This window comes from Rhynchophorus ferrugineus, unplaced genomic scaffold, assembly GCF_030347505.1.
Source record: "Rhynchophorus ferrugineus isolate W39M unplaced genomic scaffold, kcgeb_rfMv2 rfM7, whole genome shotgun sequence".
NCBI lineage: Eukaryota > Metazoa > Arthropoda > Insecta > Coleoptera > Curculionidae > Rhynchophorus > Rhynchophorus ferrugineus.
Genome location: NW_027472586.1, coordinates 11298606 through 11312948, shown reverse-complemented (window position 1 = coordinate 11312948; position 14343 = coordinate 11298606). Strand labels below are relative to the sequence as shown.

At 34.1% G+C, this 14343-nt stretch overlaps 2 protein-coding genes across 3 annotated transcripts in view; both read left to right on the top strand.

Annotated features, from left to right (window-relative positions):
- The window catches only part of LOC143200196 (uncharacterized), a 198033-nt gene extending 194520 nt beyond the window's left edge, over window positions 1–3513 (top strand). Inside the window, exon 5 of the mRNA XM_076410599.1 lies at window positions 3377–3513. Coding sequence (XP_076266714.1) covers window positions 3377–3436 — 60 coding nt within the window. The 3' untranslated portion in view covers window positions 3437–3513. The remainder of the gene's footprint in view (window positions 1–3376) is intronic.
- Window positions 3377–14343, top strand: part of LOC143199628 (diuretic hormone receptor) — a 131735-nt gene continuing 120768 nt past the window's right edge. For both annotated transcript variants that reach the window (XM_076409574.1, XM_076409573.1), the window contains exons 1-2: window positions 3377–3640; window positions 3703–3893. In XM_076409574.1, the coding sequence (XP_076265689.1) occupies window positions 3597–3640; window positions 3703–3893 (235 nt within the window). In that variant the 5' untranslated portion in view covers window positions 3377–3596. The remainder of the gene's footprint in view (window positions 3641–3702; window positions 3894–14343) is intronic.

The window sequence follows — 14343 nt, the reverse complement described above, 5'->3', positions numbered from 1 at the left end:
ATAGGTACTTCATCAGTACTGATTTTTACTACATGGTATTAATACGCAGACATTAACTGATTTTTCTCGCTTTTTTCATTAAAAATTCAAGTGTACTTATTAAAACCAAATCATAGAAATAATATCATGATCATTTAGTGTTTATTTTTACTTGGAAAACTAATTTCTTATATATCAAAGTGAGAGAAAATGTTAAGTATAATTTCCAAACATTAACTCCTAGCAGATTGCCATTTCATTGATACCGACGCTACCCTCTTATCTAATTACTATTGAGCATATTAAAATATGTAGTTCACTTGTACCGCCTGTTTATAGATCATTTTTTAATGAACCAGCAAACCTCTTGTTTTTCTATTTGCCAAAGCTATCTATAAATAGTCCAATGCAAATATAAATAGAGATATGTTGGATAAATATTGTGAAAGCCCTGATGTGAACAAAATCGGTTTTAAATTAAATACCATTTACTACAGCGTAGTTTAATTGTTTTTTTTTCATTTATTAATTATTCCACCATGAATTTGCAATATTATTTTGATAATATACACACGATTTCATAATATTGTTGAAAATGTGTTTAGTTTTTATTTTACAACAATCAAATATTCAGGTCATTATTGTAAAAACGGAAACCATGAAAAGTTGTTGTGTATTATGTATTATGAATATAGTTTCACATTGACAAAAATCCCGCTACAGGTTCGCTTTAACCACTGTATGGTGTAGATGTCCAAATTTTATTATGGATAAATATACGCTAAAAGAACGACCAGATATAGTGACAATATTTATTGAAAATAATCGTTCCATTATTGGCACTCAGCAGAAAATGCGTCAAAAATATCCTAATCGTCCAGGGCCTCACAAAACCACAATTTACCGTTTACATACGAATTTTCGACCACATGGTACGACAGATAGTCCTCGTTCTGAAAGACAACGGAAGTCTCGTAACAATAAAAATGTCTCTGATGCGCGATAGTGTTGGAGAGTCTCCAGAAACATCAATTCGGAGACGTGGTTCCCAGTTACATATTTCTGAACGCAGTTTTTAAATCTTTTAAAAACGAATTTTTAAAACTAATTTGAAAATGTTCCCTTACAAAATTCAATTAGTCTTAAATTTGGTACCGAGAGATCCTGATCAACGAGTTGAGTACAGTAATGCAATCCTAAGGCTGCCTGATGAAATTGAAGATTTTTTGTCTAAATTCATAATAAGCGATGAAGCCTATTTTCCTCTCAGTGGCCATGTCAATAAACTCATCATCACTTAATCATCAATTAATTCATAAAACATCATTGCATCCACTAAAAACAACTGTATGGTGTGGTATTCATGCTGGATACATCATTGGTCCCTTGATTTCTTGAAAATGACCAAGTTGTTGCAGTTTCTGCTAGTGCTGAACGGTACCAAGACAGTATTCGAAATTTTCTTGTGCCTGAATTGGAACAGCAAGGACTAGAGGAAATGTGGTTTCAGCAAGATGGGACCACAGTACACACAGCTCGTTCAACAATTCAATTATTGGATGACGTTTTTCCATGAAGACTAATTTCGCAAAATCTAGATCTCCGGATTTAACAGCACTAGACTTCTTCTTATGGGGTTTTTTAAAATCACAAGTTTATGTTAATAAGCCCCAAACAATTCAACATCTTCATCAAGAAATTCAGGCTCATATGTTGCAGGATGCTATGAAAAATGCCTTAAAAGAACCGAAAGTTGCATAGCGAATCGCGGTCACCATTTAAACGAAACAATTTTTCAATCATAACGAAAAAAAAATGTAAAGACCAAATAAACTTTTTGTGATATACAAACTTACTTATCCTTATATGGTGCCGGAACTTTTGCCCCACGCTGTATAAAGGCTCTCCAAAGGTAGAGATGAAAAATGATAAACTATATTTAAAGAATGCTTCTGATCTCACAAATACCAAATAAACTAAACAGACATAAAATGAGAATGTTACATAAAGGAAAGAAGAATAAGAAAGAGAAACATACTGGAAATAAACTTACCACAAATTATAAACAATCCTATAAAAAGAAGTAGTATTTGTTCTGCAACTCGTAAACAATGTTAGAAAAGAATCACTATAAGTTTAGGAATAGGTAATTTCGCTTTTACCTAATGAAGTTTCCTAATAAATGTATCAACATTAGTCAACATCAACAACTCAGCTAAATATTTGGTTTTTGGGACGATCAATTTGGTTGAATTTTGTTTTATGAGTGTGAAAAGGGAATGTTACGTCTTTTGTATTATGTTATTGTATATTGTAAAATGCTTGGATCTGACCAAAATTATTTTTGCTGACATTTAAAATACGATAGAAATAGAGATTGGGCCCTTGCCTTTTTCATATTATTAAAATTAACTACTTGCGAATAAGATAGACAACCTTTCAGTCATTAGTGGAGCTCCCCTCCTAGTGGAGCTACCGTGGAACGTACCTCTATGTGATGCAGGTTCCGAAGTGCACCCGCAATTGCGCTATGAATCGCCTAGGGACTGCTTATGGGATGGAGATTACAACCTGAGCGAGGAGTTTTACGGGATCAGCTGCCATCGAAGTTGTAGTAGGACGTCGTTCGTCTTGGGGCGTTCCGATTTGTTTAAGGGTAGCTATAGGTGTGGTGCCTTACGTGACCCGTTTCGTGATACAAGGGTGTTCATGTATTGATGTTATACATGATGGGCTTCTGTGGTTTTCGTCCAACAGGCTAGACTCGTGGGATAACGTCGACCATGTTATAGGTGTAATGTTGATAGGTTCCGTTCCTCGTGCTATCCTCCCTTGCATGTGTCAAACAGTTGACGAGTGTCTTATGTTGAGCTGGTTTACCTGTTAGGCACTTTGATTACGTCGGTGTCACCAAATTTAGAAATGTTCGAACACTCACTACTATTATTGGAAGGAATTTGCACGAGAATTAAAAATACTGGTTGAGGAAATAATTGTTTATTTAGATTTAAAATGATACATGTGGTCGGCGATAGAATGGACAGGATATTAGGTTAAGGTAAAGGAAGTACGGTAGCGCTCTGGAATTGGTACTATTACAGGGGGATAGAGAAAAGAAAAGAGAGCGAGACGTCGTCGTGGTGGACTTTTATAGCCGGGAACCGCATGGTACCAAGCCACCGGCGTTGCCAACCTTTGAACTTGCTGTAGGTGAATGCCTGGTGGCCTAAAGGGTCGTAGCAGTCGCTATAATATATTTTTACTATATATAAGAAGTCGAAATCTGAATGTTCTCAGTAAAGGGTCTTGTATTTCATGCGCCATCTTTCATTGCTCTTTCCATTTCTATTTAAATTAAATACACAATCATATTAATGTAAATTCCTGTTGGTTTCAGAAGGAAATTACGTGTAAATATCACCGTGTAGAAGAAGATGAACCTTGGCAGATACCATAAGGCTGTCGGAGGATCACAAAAACATTTGTCTCTGCATCAGAAATATTACCAACAAAAAAGTATAGCTGTAAATTGAGTGGGAGAACTGAAACCCACCAGTGTAAGAACGAGTTAGACTTAAAAAATTCAAGCATCTCGTGGTTTATATCACGAAGACAAAATGGGTGCCAATTACACACTGGATGACGAACCCCTAGATTACCAGTAAGTGACTATATGTGAATTATGTATAACAAGTTTATATAAGCGATTGTTTTTTTTTTCAGTGCCAATATGACCATGCAGGACTGTCAAAAGATGCACGCAAATCTGACAGCAAAACTGTCAGAAACACACCCTGGTGCTTTTTGTGACGCATCCTTCGACAATATCTTGTGTTGGCCGCCCACATTGCTGAACTCTACGGCGGAAATGAAATGTTTTTCTGATTTCCTGGGAATCAGATATGATGATTCACGTGAGTAGATTTTATCTATCTAAGTATCGGGAAAAATTGGACCCCATACTCTTTATCTTAATTGTTTTATGTAAATTTAAAATTGGACATAAACATAAAAAAACTCTTTTGTTCCATTATCAATGTCAATATTATCAAAAAAAAGTATATTTCCTGAAAATCTATCAAATTATAATGAGGAACAGGAAGAACGCCACCACTGAGACCTAAACGTGGTAGAAGAAAGGTATCTAATTTTTAACTAATTTTTAAGTATTTGTATTTTTAACAATGAAAAACTGGAACTCGTTCATTAATTAAATTCTTGTAAAAAATATTTAATAGCTGAGAAATTTCATACCAGATTGGGTAATATATAGGCGAATATGCTCCTTTAAATATGTGGGCTAATATGGCTATATATGGGATAATCTAGTGTTTGAAAAAGATTTAATAGAGCCTGTAGGTATTTTATCATGTGTAGTAAACAATAATTTAAATAACTCATAATTGAATTTCTTAGCATCATTTGGATTTTAGAAAGACATAAAAAGGATTTTAATCATACGTAGCCCTATAACTATGATCTAAAAGAGAAATTAAGAAGCTAGAAAGTGGTGTGAACCTGACTCTTCAGCTCGGAAGCAATTTCTTGCCCAAAAATCTTGACAATAAACGAACATTTCACTTAACTTCTTTTTTTACATAATCATTGAGGCATGTATATATTTGGGCGTATTACTTCTAATAGATTAATAACAAACATCAATCCATTTTGGTTAAGCGGCCTGACGTCACAACATATTGATTTAGATACTTAGCTAAAATATATTTATTTAAATAAATTAACCGATTAACAAAATTGATGCTACTTTAACAAACATATTTTTATTGACTTTGCGATACAAATCTTCTTATAACGTAGTCACATTTATCTTCTTTTGAGAGTGTTTCATTTGAAGTCACACACCACACATCCCTAAATCAGATAATTCAGGATTTTTTATATGACTATTTATTAAATAACAGTCGGAAAAAGCTTGAAACGAAATCGACGTCCCATTATTTGGCTTTATGTACACCTGGTTAAACTTTTTAGAACGAATATGCATTATAACGAACTAATTTTGATTATAATTTAATACGTAGAAAAAAAAACGCTAAAAATGCTGTTCGACTAAATACAGATACTGTATTGTCCTTAATGGCAACAAGGGAAAGGATTAAGAAATTGAGCGGCAGCATCAAGTTTAATTTATCAAGCAACATTATCGAGACTTGTTTCGTTTCTTAAAATCAGCAAATTTTTCTATTCAATTTCTAAGTTGGATTATTGGGAAATTTTATAAACTGTTATTGGCGATATTGAACTTCAGTATTAAAATATTTTTGTATTGCATTTTTGATATCTAACAGGTCTATTGAAAAGTCCGCGGCCTGAAACATAGATTGCGCTATTAGAATTAAATCCATATGTTTTTAGTTAGCCCTAACACTCAACAAATGCGTGTATAAATTTGAGAGCTCTCGGATCATTAGTTTGTGAATTATAGCATTTTGAATGAAGCAACTTTTGTTATTGTGAAAAAAAATGGATAAAAGGCGTTTTGATAAAATATTGCTTTTTGAAAGGAAAAATACAGTTGAAGCAAAAACTTGGCTTGGTGCCGAGTTTCCGGACACTGTCCCAGGAAAATCAACCATCAAGGAGTGGTATGCTAAGTTTAGACGTGGTGAAATGACCACCGAAGACGGTGAACGCTGTGGACGCCCAAAAGAGGTTGTTACCGACGAATACAAATCCACAAAATGATTTTGAATCAACGTAAATTCAAATTGAAGACACTTCAATTGAGACACTCTAAAGATATCAACTCAACGTGTACATCATATCATTCATGAATATTTGGAATATTGAGCTCCACTTTTAACCAGAAACAACGACGAGTTAATGATTCGGAGCAGTGTTTGAAGATGATCAAGTGTAATAAACTCGAGTTTTTGCGTCGTTATGTGACAATGGATAAAACATAGCTCCATTTCACTCCGAAGTCCAACGGCCAGTCATCCAAGTGGACTGCACATGATGGAGCAGCTCCAAAGCTTGGGAAAATGCAGTCGGCTGGCAAGGTTATGGCGTCTGTATTTTCGCATGTGCATGGAATTATTTTCATTGACTACCTTGAAAAAGGAAGAACCATAAACGGCAACTATTACATAGCGTTATTTGACCGTTTGAAGGGCGAATTAGCGGAAAAACGTCCGCATATGCAGAAAAAGAAAGTGTGCCTCACCAAAACATGCACCGTGTCACAAGTCAGTGAAAACGATGGCAAAAATCCATGAATTGGGCTTCGAATTGCTTCCTCATACACCGTTTTCTCCAGATCTGGTCTTAGCGACTATTTCCTGTTCTCAGATCTCAAAAGAATGCTCGCTGGGAAGAAATTTTCATCGAATGGAGAGGTGATCGCCGAAACTGAGGCCTTTTTGAAGCAAAAGACAAATCGTACTACAAAATTGGTATCGAAAAGTTGGAGGGTCGCTATAATCAGGGTGAAGAAGCGAATTATGTTAAAAATCTATGTTAAGAATTATGTTAGGTTGTGTTGTAAAAAAAAATAATTTTTTCAAAAAAATGTGTTTTACTATGGTAAGTCGGCGAATTTTCAATTGACCTGTTAATATACAAAAGCAATTAAGTAATATTTTTTGTTGTTATTTAACAAATAAAAAATAAAAATAGAACCGAAAATAAAAAATAAAAGACAATCGAACGATCCTAATTCGTAAACAATCCTAATTAATCGAACTCTATTCATCCATCATTCCCCCTCTCCGTCTATCACACGTCATTTAATCCGAGTGGTTTTTTGTCCGAAAGAGTCGACGAGAAAAATGGAAAATCGCGTATTTTCATGGCCGTAAATACCGACGAGCGAATGGTGGGGCAAAAAGAAGCGAAAGAAACAAACCGATACAATCGAGATGGAGAAAAAGTTCGATCTTTGACGGTTCGAGAACGCTCGACGGATGGAGAAAGGAATTGAGGCAAAATCTGTACCAGTAACGCGACGGATTTAGCGGGAAAAAACGATGGCGACTGGAAAAACGGTCTCGCGTGAAAAGTCGCAAATTAAATCAGACTTATTTAGAATATTTGTGATTTGGCGTTTTTCAGGTTTACAAGAAACACAGACAATTGCTGTTTAGAAAAAAAACTATGAGGATTGTGAAATCATTTTTCGATTGATTCTTTTTTTTCTCCAATACTTTGTTATGGAAAATTCTATGCGTATAGATTATTTCGAGCGCTGACAAAGACTTTATATAAAAAATATACAGTAGGGTACATAATAAACAACTTAAAAAAGTTGATAGAAATATAATGGAGTTTTTCCTTTTTTTATGGTAAATTTATAAACATATGGCAACCTCCTAAGGTAAAATAAACGGATTAACGTCAATTTTAATAGAATAAATAAAGGAAATGGAATGGTTGACTAGCCAAGAGCATCACCTTCCTACCTTCTATACCAATATATCTTATTATACAAAGATGTGTTCCCTTACATTGAATATAAAATAACAACCATATAAAATTGCCACGTTGTCAGTTCAGGAAAATTATTTGTATATTTCAAGAAGATAATTCGTGTCACTAATTTTTCTGGATAATAGAATAAAATAATAAACCAAGGACGTCCCTTTTAATCCATTTTGCGTTTCTTCAACAATGCAAACTAATATTTAATTCTTTTGAATATTATAGCCATTATTTTCATTTTCTATATCTTCGCCTACTATAGCATCCGTTGGACTGTCTGTATATATATTTTTATCTGATTTTAATAGAAATAAATCTTAGGACTTGCGTATGTTCTAATTTATTCATCGCATTCTTATCGCTTTTGTGTTAGTCTTATACCAGCTGAATAGTAAGCAAGTCTTTTAATAGTTTCCTAGATATTAAAATGCCCCTCACTCTTTGAATTTACTCATATAAATACTTGATGAATGGTAAATGTGTGTCGCCCTGTGCCAACCTACCAACCTTGGAAGATGTCATATTTGTTTAAATATAGCATCACAGAATCCTCAATTATGACAAATTTCAATGTTTCTTTTTCAATATTAACGTTATGGAATGACTGTATATGATTCAGTTGTAATTTTGATTACGTATACTCACATAAAGTACATCGGGTAATATTTCTCTAAACTCTAAATTTAACAGGGTGAATTTTATCTTTTACTTATATATTTTTCTTTAAGTTAAAACTAAAGATGATATAATAGAACTGTTTTTCAGCAGAAAAATATAGTTTATTATGTAGCGATAAGGAGCACCAACATTATTTCAGACATTTAACATTTAACTGTCAGTTGTCAAATTGTTTTTTGGAGTTCAATACGTTAAAAGTTTTTAAAAATTTCTTGGATTTGTAATTTAATTTATATATTATGTTATATAACTAAACGATAAAAAATATTTCTCCACTACATTTCTCGATATATCAGGACTTCGACAAGGTGTGGCAACACTGGACAGCATGTTAAATTGAAAAAGCTTTTGCCCATACCCACATTCAACTGCTGAAATCATACCTCACAGACAGATATTTTATTAGCAAATAAGGTGAAGAATACACTAACCTACACCTAATATATTCGTGTTTCCCGCAGGGAAGTGCTCTTGGCCAATTGTTATATCTATTGCAAAGAACTGACCTACCGACCTCAAGAAACACTACTGTTGCAACATATGCTGACGATACAGTGGTTTTATTATCACAAGAAGATCCAATATCAGCCACGATAAACCTCCAATTTCATCTTAACAAAGTCGAATTGTGCTTGAGAACGTGGCGTATCAAAGCAAATTAGACAAAATCTACCCATGTGATATTCACCTTTTGTAGAAGAACATGTCCTTCATGTCATTTCAGACACATGTCATGAAATACCACAAACAGACAACATTAAATATCTGGGAATGCATTTTGATCGACTTTTGACATGGAAAAAACATTTACTAACAAAACGCAAACAGCTTGGGCTTAAACTAAACCAAATGTATTGGTTGATAGGGCGTATATATAAATTATCATTAGATAACAAGGTTTTGATGTATAAGTCAATACTTAGGCCCATTTTGACCTATGGTATCGAACTGTGGGTACTAATCTAACATAGATATCCTCCAAAGGTTCCAGAATAATAAAAATAAACATAATAAACATAAAGAATAATAATAAATAGTTCCAGCAAACTAATTCAGTGCGATATCACCTTAGAGCCCATGACGAGTATGACTCGAAGTGTTAGAGAGACTATTAGTGTATCCCAATGCACTCGCCAAACAGTTAAATGTGCGCGATGACCGTGTAGTGCGTAGGCTCAAACGCAAACTGCCATACGAACTGATTAATAAACATATAGAGTGAGATTTAATAATCTCTAGAATAAGCTAGTTTTTAGAATAAGTTAGGACAGGATTTAAAGTAAGTTAGAACAGTATCCAGAGTAAGATTTAGATTATACAGCAGATAACAGTTACATTATATAACGGAAACCATATAATAATACTTATTGCCTACGGGCAGATTGTTGAAGTTCTAAGAGATTAATAAAAATATATATATTTTAAGCAAAGCTATCTTCTATGAAACCTTCACATTAGCATCTTAATATATATTTCGTGACGGAAAGGCTTCAACGCATCGACATATTTAGATCCCGGATTTATTTTATTCGCGCACCCTCATACCTTCATCCAACCGATTGTATTTAATGGTCCTCCAAACCATTCGCCCCTCATGTTTCGTGCCAGAATCTCGGGAATGGAGTGGGTGTACCTTCCGTACGATAAACTCCCAGCGGCAGTGTGTGCTCGTTACTTTTATGATCGAGCTATGGTCGAAACGATTAGTCGGCGTTTACGTTCGGTATCGTGCCAATTATTCGGTACCCAGTCAGATCTCGAAGGATTAATTATTTCTTCATGGCTATGTGTGTGTGTACGTGGGCCGATACGTCATAAATCCTAACATGAGGTTCGAAAAATGTACAGTTATAAACGCGAGTGTCTCGGTGTGACATACCGAAAAAAAAACAGAACGGTGTAACCGTGTTCATCGCGATATATCTCTATATCTCTTTATTACACCTCCTGAGCTTTATTATGGCCGTTGACAAATCATGCCCTGGGCACCGCTCCTGCTCCAAGACCGAGTTCGATGATTAAGAGCTCCGCCGCATATTTATAGCAATCACGTGACTTAATATCGTCGTGACAAATTGGCCTTATCTAACGTCCTTACGAATTAGGAATATACTGGTCGATATATTTTTCTAGCGCTTGTTTTTATGGCCCTGTTATGGCCTGGCGATCTTATCTGGAAAAAAGAACGCATTTTTTTTCGAAAAAGAGATATAAAACGAAATTAAAGAGAATAATTAGTAAATTCGTTCGGGTCTATAACGTTTGCAAAACTCAAATAAATTCAACCTAATCGCAGTTTACTGCAAGGCTAATTAAAGAAAATTCAGTGTTCAAGCCCCTCTGTTTGCATAAGTATTGTTCAAAATTCCACGTTAAAATATTTCACAAGCTTTTATATGTTGACACTTCTTGTTGCAAATTGACACAAGAGATTATCGGACTGGTGTAAAACTAAACAACCAATAGAAATGAAACAAAATTTATCTACAAACGTTATATTATGACTACTAATAATATAAGTATCATCTTACATGTGAATGGATCTAGATGATCTAGATCTCTTGCTGCATCTTGATTTGATAGGCTTATAATCCTAGTAGAAAATTATATATTTGAAAGACTTTGACCCATTAGTGAACAAATAACCGGTAAATTGAAAAGTCCCCTGTCCGACACATAGATAGCGCTACTAGAATTAAATCCATATGTTTCAATCTTCAATCTAATCCTCAAAAGATGCGTGTATAAATTTGACAGCGTCGGATCATTAGTTTGTGATTTATAGCATTTTGAGTGAAGCAACATTTGTTATTGTGAAAAAATGGATAAAAAGGAATTACGCGTGTTGATAAAATGTTGCTATTTGAAGGGAAAGAATACATTTGAAACAAAAACTTGGCTTGATGTCGAGTTTCCGGACACAGTCCCAGGAAAATTAACCATCAAAGATTGGTATGCTAAATTTAGATGTGGTGAAACGAGCACCGAAGACGGTGAACCGACGAAAACATTAAAAAAATTGACAAAATGAATTTGAATGACCGTCATTTTAAATTGAATGAAATAGCAGACACTCCAAAGATATCAACTGAACGTGTACATCATCTCATTCACGAATATTTGGGTATGAGAAAGCTCTGTGCAAAGTGGGCGCCACTCAAGCTCACTTTTGACTAAAAACAACGACGAGTTGATGATTCGGAGCAGTGTTTGAAGATGATCAAGACATGCTACAATGCATGACACATAGTTCCATCATTTCACTCCGAATCGACAGTCATAAGTGAACTGCACACGAAGAACCCGCTCCAAAGCGTGGGAAAAGGCAACAGTCGGCTGGTAAGGTTATGGCGTCTGGATTTTGGGATGCGCATGGAATAATTTTCACTGACTTCCTTGGAAAAGGAGGGACCATCAACAGCGACTATTACATAGTGTTATTGCACCGTTTGAAGGACAAAATTGCCGAAAAACGGCCGCATTTGAAGAAAAAAATGCTGCTTCACAAAGAAAATACATAGTGTCAGTGGAAACGATGACAGAAATCCATGAATTGAATGACCATTATGTTGAATAAAGAACTAATTTTGCCAAACAAATGTGTTTTACTATAATAGGCCGGAAACTTTTCAATTTTTCTGTTATACCATAAATCAGTCATAATTAAATTCTGAACAAGTAGTGTACAACGATGTATAAACCCTTTCGTGGTACCTTTACACAATATCGCCTTACATTTGCAATATAATCCATAGAAATTAATTCACAGCCCTTAAAACTACTTAAATTTGCAATAATAGTAAGTTATGGAATTGTATTAAAGTAAAAAGTAAAAGTTCTTCTCATTTACGCCTTCTAATATATTAACAGGTCAATTGCTATTTCAATGTGGTAATATTTTCATACATCATTCCCATTTTCTTCTTATGAAATGAATTATTACCATTTTTTGTTTTATGTTTCCATATAAATATGTTCGCTGGTTTTACCTTAATGTCTATTTTTATTGATGTTAAGTAAGATGTCACACTCTAGAGTCACATTTTCCATTCGCATCCCTGCATAAAACAATGTCGTCGAATTTTATGTTATTCTGTATTATAGGTTTTACCGTTTATTATCACAAAGTCACTAGAGCTACTGCAAAAATTTTAGAGAACTTCCGTATTACCACCAGTACGGCTTTTAGTGTTTTATGGAAATATAGTATCATCAAAAAGCCATGTATGTATCCTGGTTTTATTTATCATTATAAATATATTCAGATTTATATAAATACAAAATAAATTAAGAGAAATGAAAGTCAGATAGGGAAATTGTTAATATCAGTTTTAATAGAGGTAAAAGGATTAGGAAAAATAATTATAACACGGAAGTTAATCTTTCATGAGGATGGATAAAAATTAGGAGAACTGGAATTAGAGGAAAAAAAGCTACATTTGCGAAAGAAAATATAAAATAGTCACAGAGATTGATGTGACCAATAAAGATATGAGCGGAGATATGTGCTTAGAAATTACTACGTATATGTTTGTTTCGACGACTTGTGTTCATTGAAATTAATTCTGAGTTTTTGATAAGAAGACTCTTACACGGATATCGCATTTTGCACCTGACATTCTGATTGGTTGTGATTTATAGAAAAGGAAAGAATCGGCCATATATGCCCATAGGCTCAGTTACAGTATCTCTTGATCTAGATGAGATAGCTCATAATTTATTAGGATGTGATGCACGTTTTTCATTTAAGATTTAAATGTTGATTGATTATTTACTTTGATTGTAGAGTAAAAATGAGAAATTTCCCATTAATAATATATCTTATATCTCTTATATAGACTGGATATTTCAAACATCTTTGACAGTACATTAGCGTCTCAGAGACACCAACCTAATCTAATCAACAAAAGAGAATCTAAGAGACCAACCCTAATTTTATATTCTAATTAACTCTATCTTAATCTTTATCTTTATCTTAATCACTATCTTTATCTTATTTTTCTATCTTAGCTCTAATTTTATAACTGAATTTTAAAACTGTAGTTCATCTGCTGATGCTCTCTACATAGTCCTTCAGTCTGATTGGAATCTGAATTCCGGTTGGAATCTGAACGGGAAAGAATCGTTCTATTCTAAGTTTCTCGTTTAAATGCTGTATGCGCACTTGCAGTATATCTAGACCCTTCAGCTAGTCAAGTGCAGATTGCCTTCTTGAGATGTGAGTTATATTTGTTACTCTAGCAGGTATTTCATAAGATCGAAATTATTACTCTTTTGGTACAGAGAATTTAATGCAACTATTTCGTTTTTATCTCAAAAATATACTATAATTATTTCTGCTTAATACTACTAAAGTCTATTAACTATTATACAGTTAGTTAAAGCTTAACAATTAATAAAATAACTAAATATTGTTCATGCCCAACAATATTGTTAGGCTTTAACGGAAAAACAAGACAAAATACTGAGTAAAGGAATAAAACTATAAAAAGAGAAGTTGATGAACACTGTTGCTAAACGCACAATAACAACAGATCAATAAAGAGGAGCAGGTTTAAAAGAGGAAGAACATAAACTCCCATGATCATTAAGGATTTTCAGCAACTTGAAGATATTTTAAGCTTGTTCGACATAACAATCATCTCCGTGTGCCATACATCAATTAAGAAGTAAATAATTTCTTTGCATCGTCGACGTTCCTCCACTCTCTTCAACAAACATCTCAAAACCCGATAATAGATAGCGTCAGACTTGTCCTCGGCCCCATAATCAATGAAACAAAATCTTCTCCATCATCTAATTTAGCTCCTCCATCAATTAAAGTTAGCGCCGAGCCGCTGACTTCTATTAGATCCCGAAACGAGAGCAAACAAAGAGAAAAACTTACTTCGGTCGCCCGAGAGTGGCGTTTTTCGCCCTCCCTACCCGAAAAACGGCGAGGATTTCTATAATCCGCGACGAGTGTTATTTTCCGAGATGACGGAAGGATGATTTTTGTGTCACTGTGAAAGGGAAAACAGACATGCATTACTTCCGATTTGATTTTCTGGGAATTGTTTGGCGAGTTTTCGTTTTATAATTAAATTTTAAAACTCTATATCGCTATTTGTTATGGTACGATGCACGTTTTTTATTTTATTTTAAAATATCAATTGAATATTTACTTGGTTTGTGAAATAATTTTAAGAGATTATAAACGACCTATAATGACGCAACTTAAATATTTTATATATAGACAGAAAATTT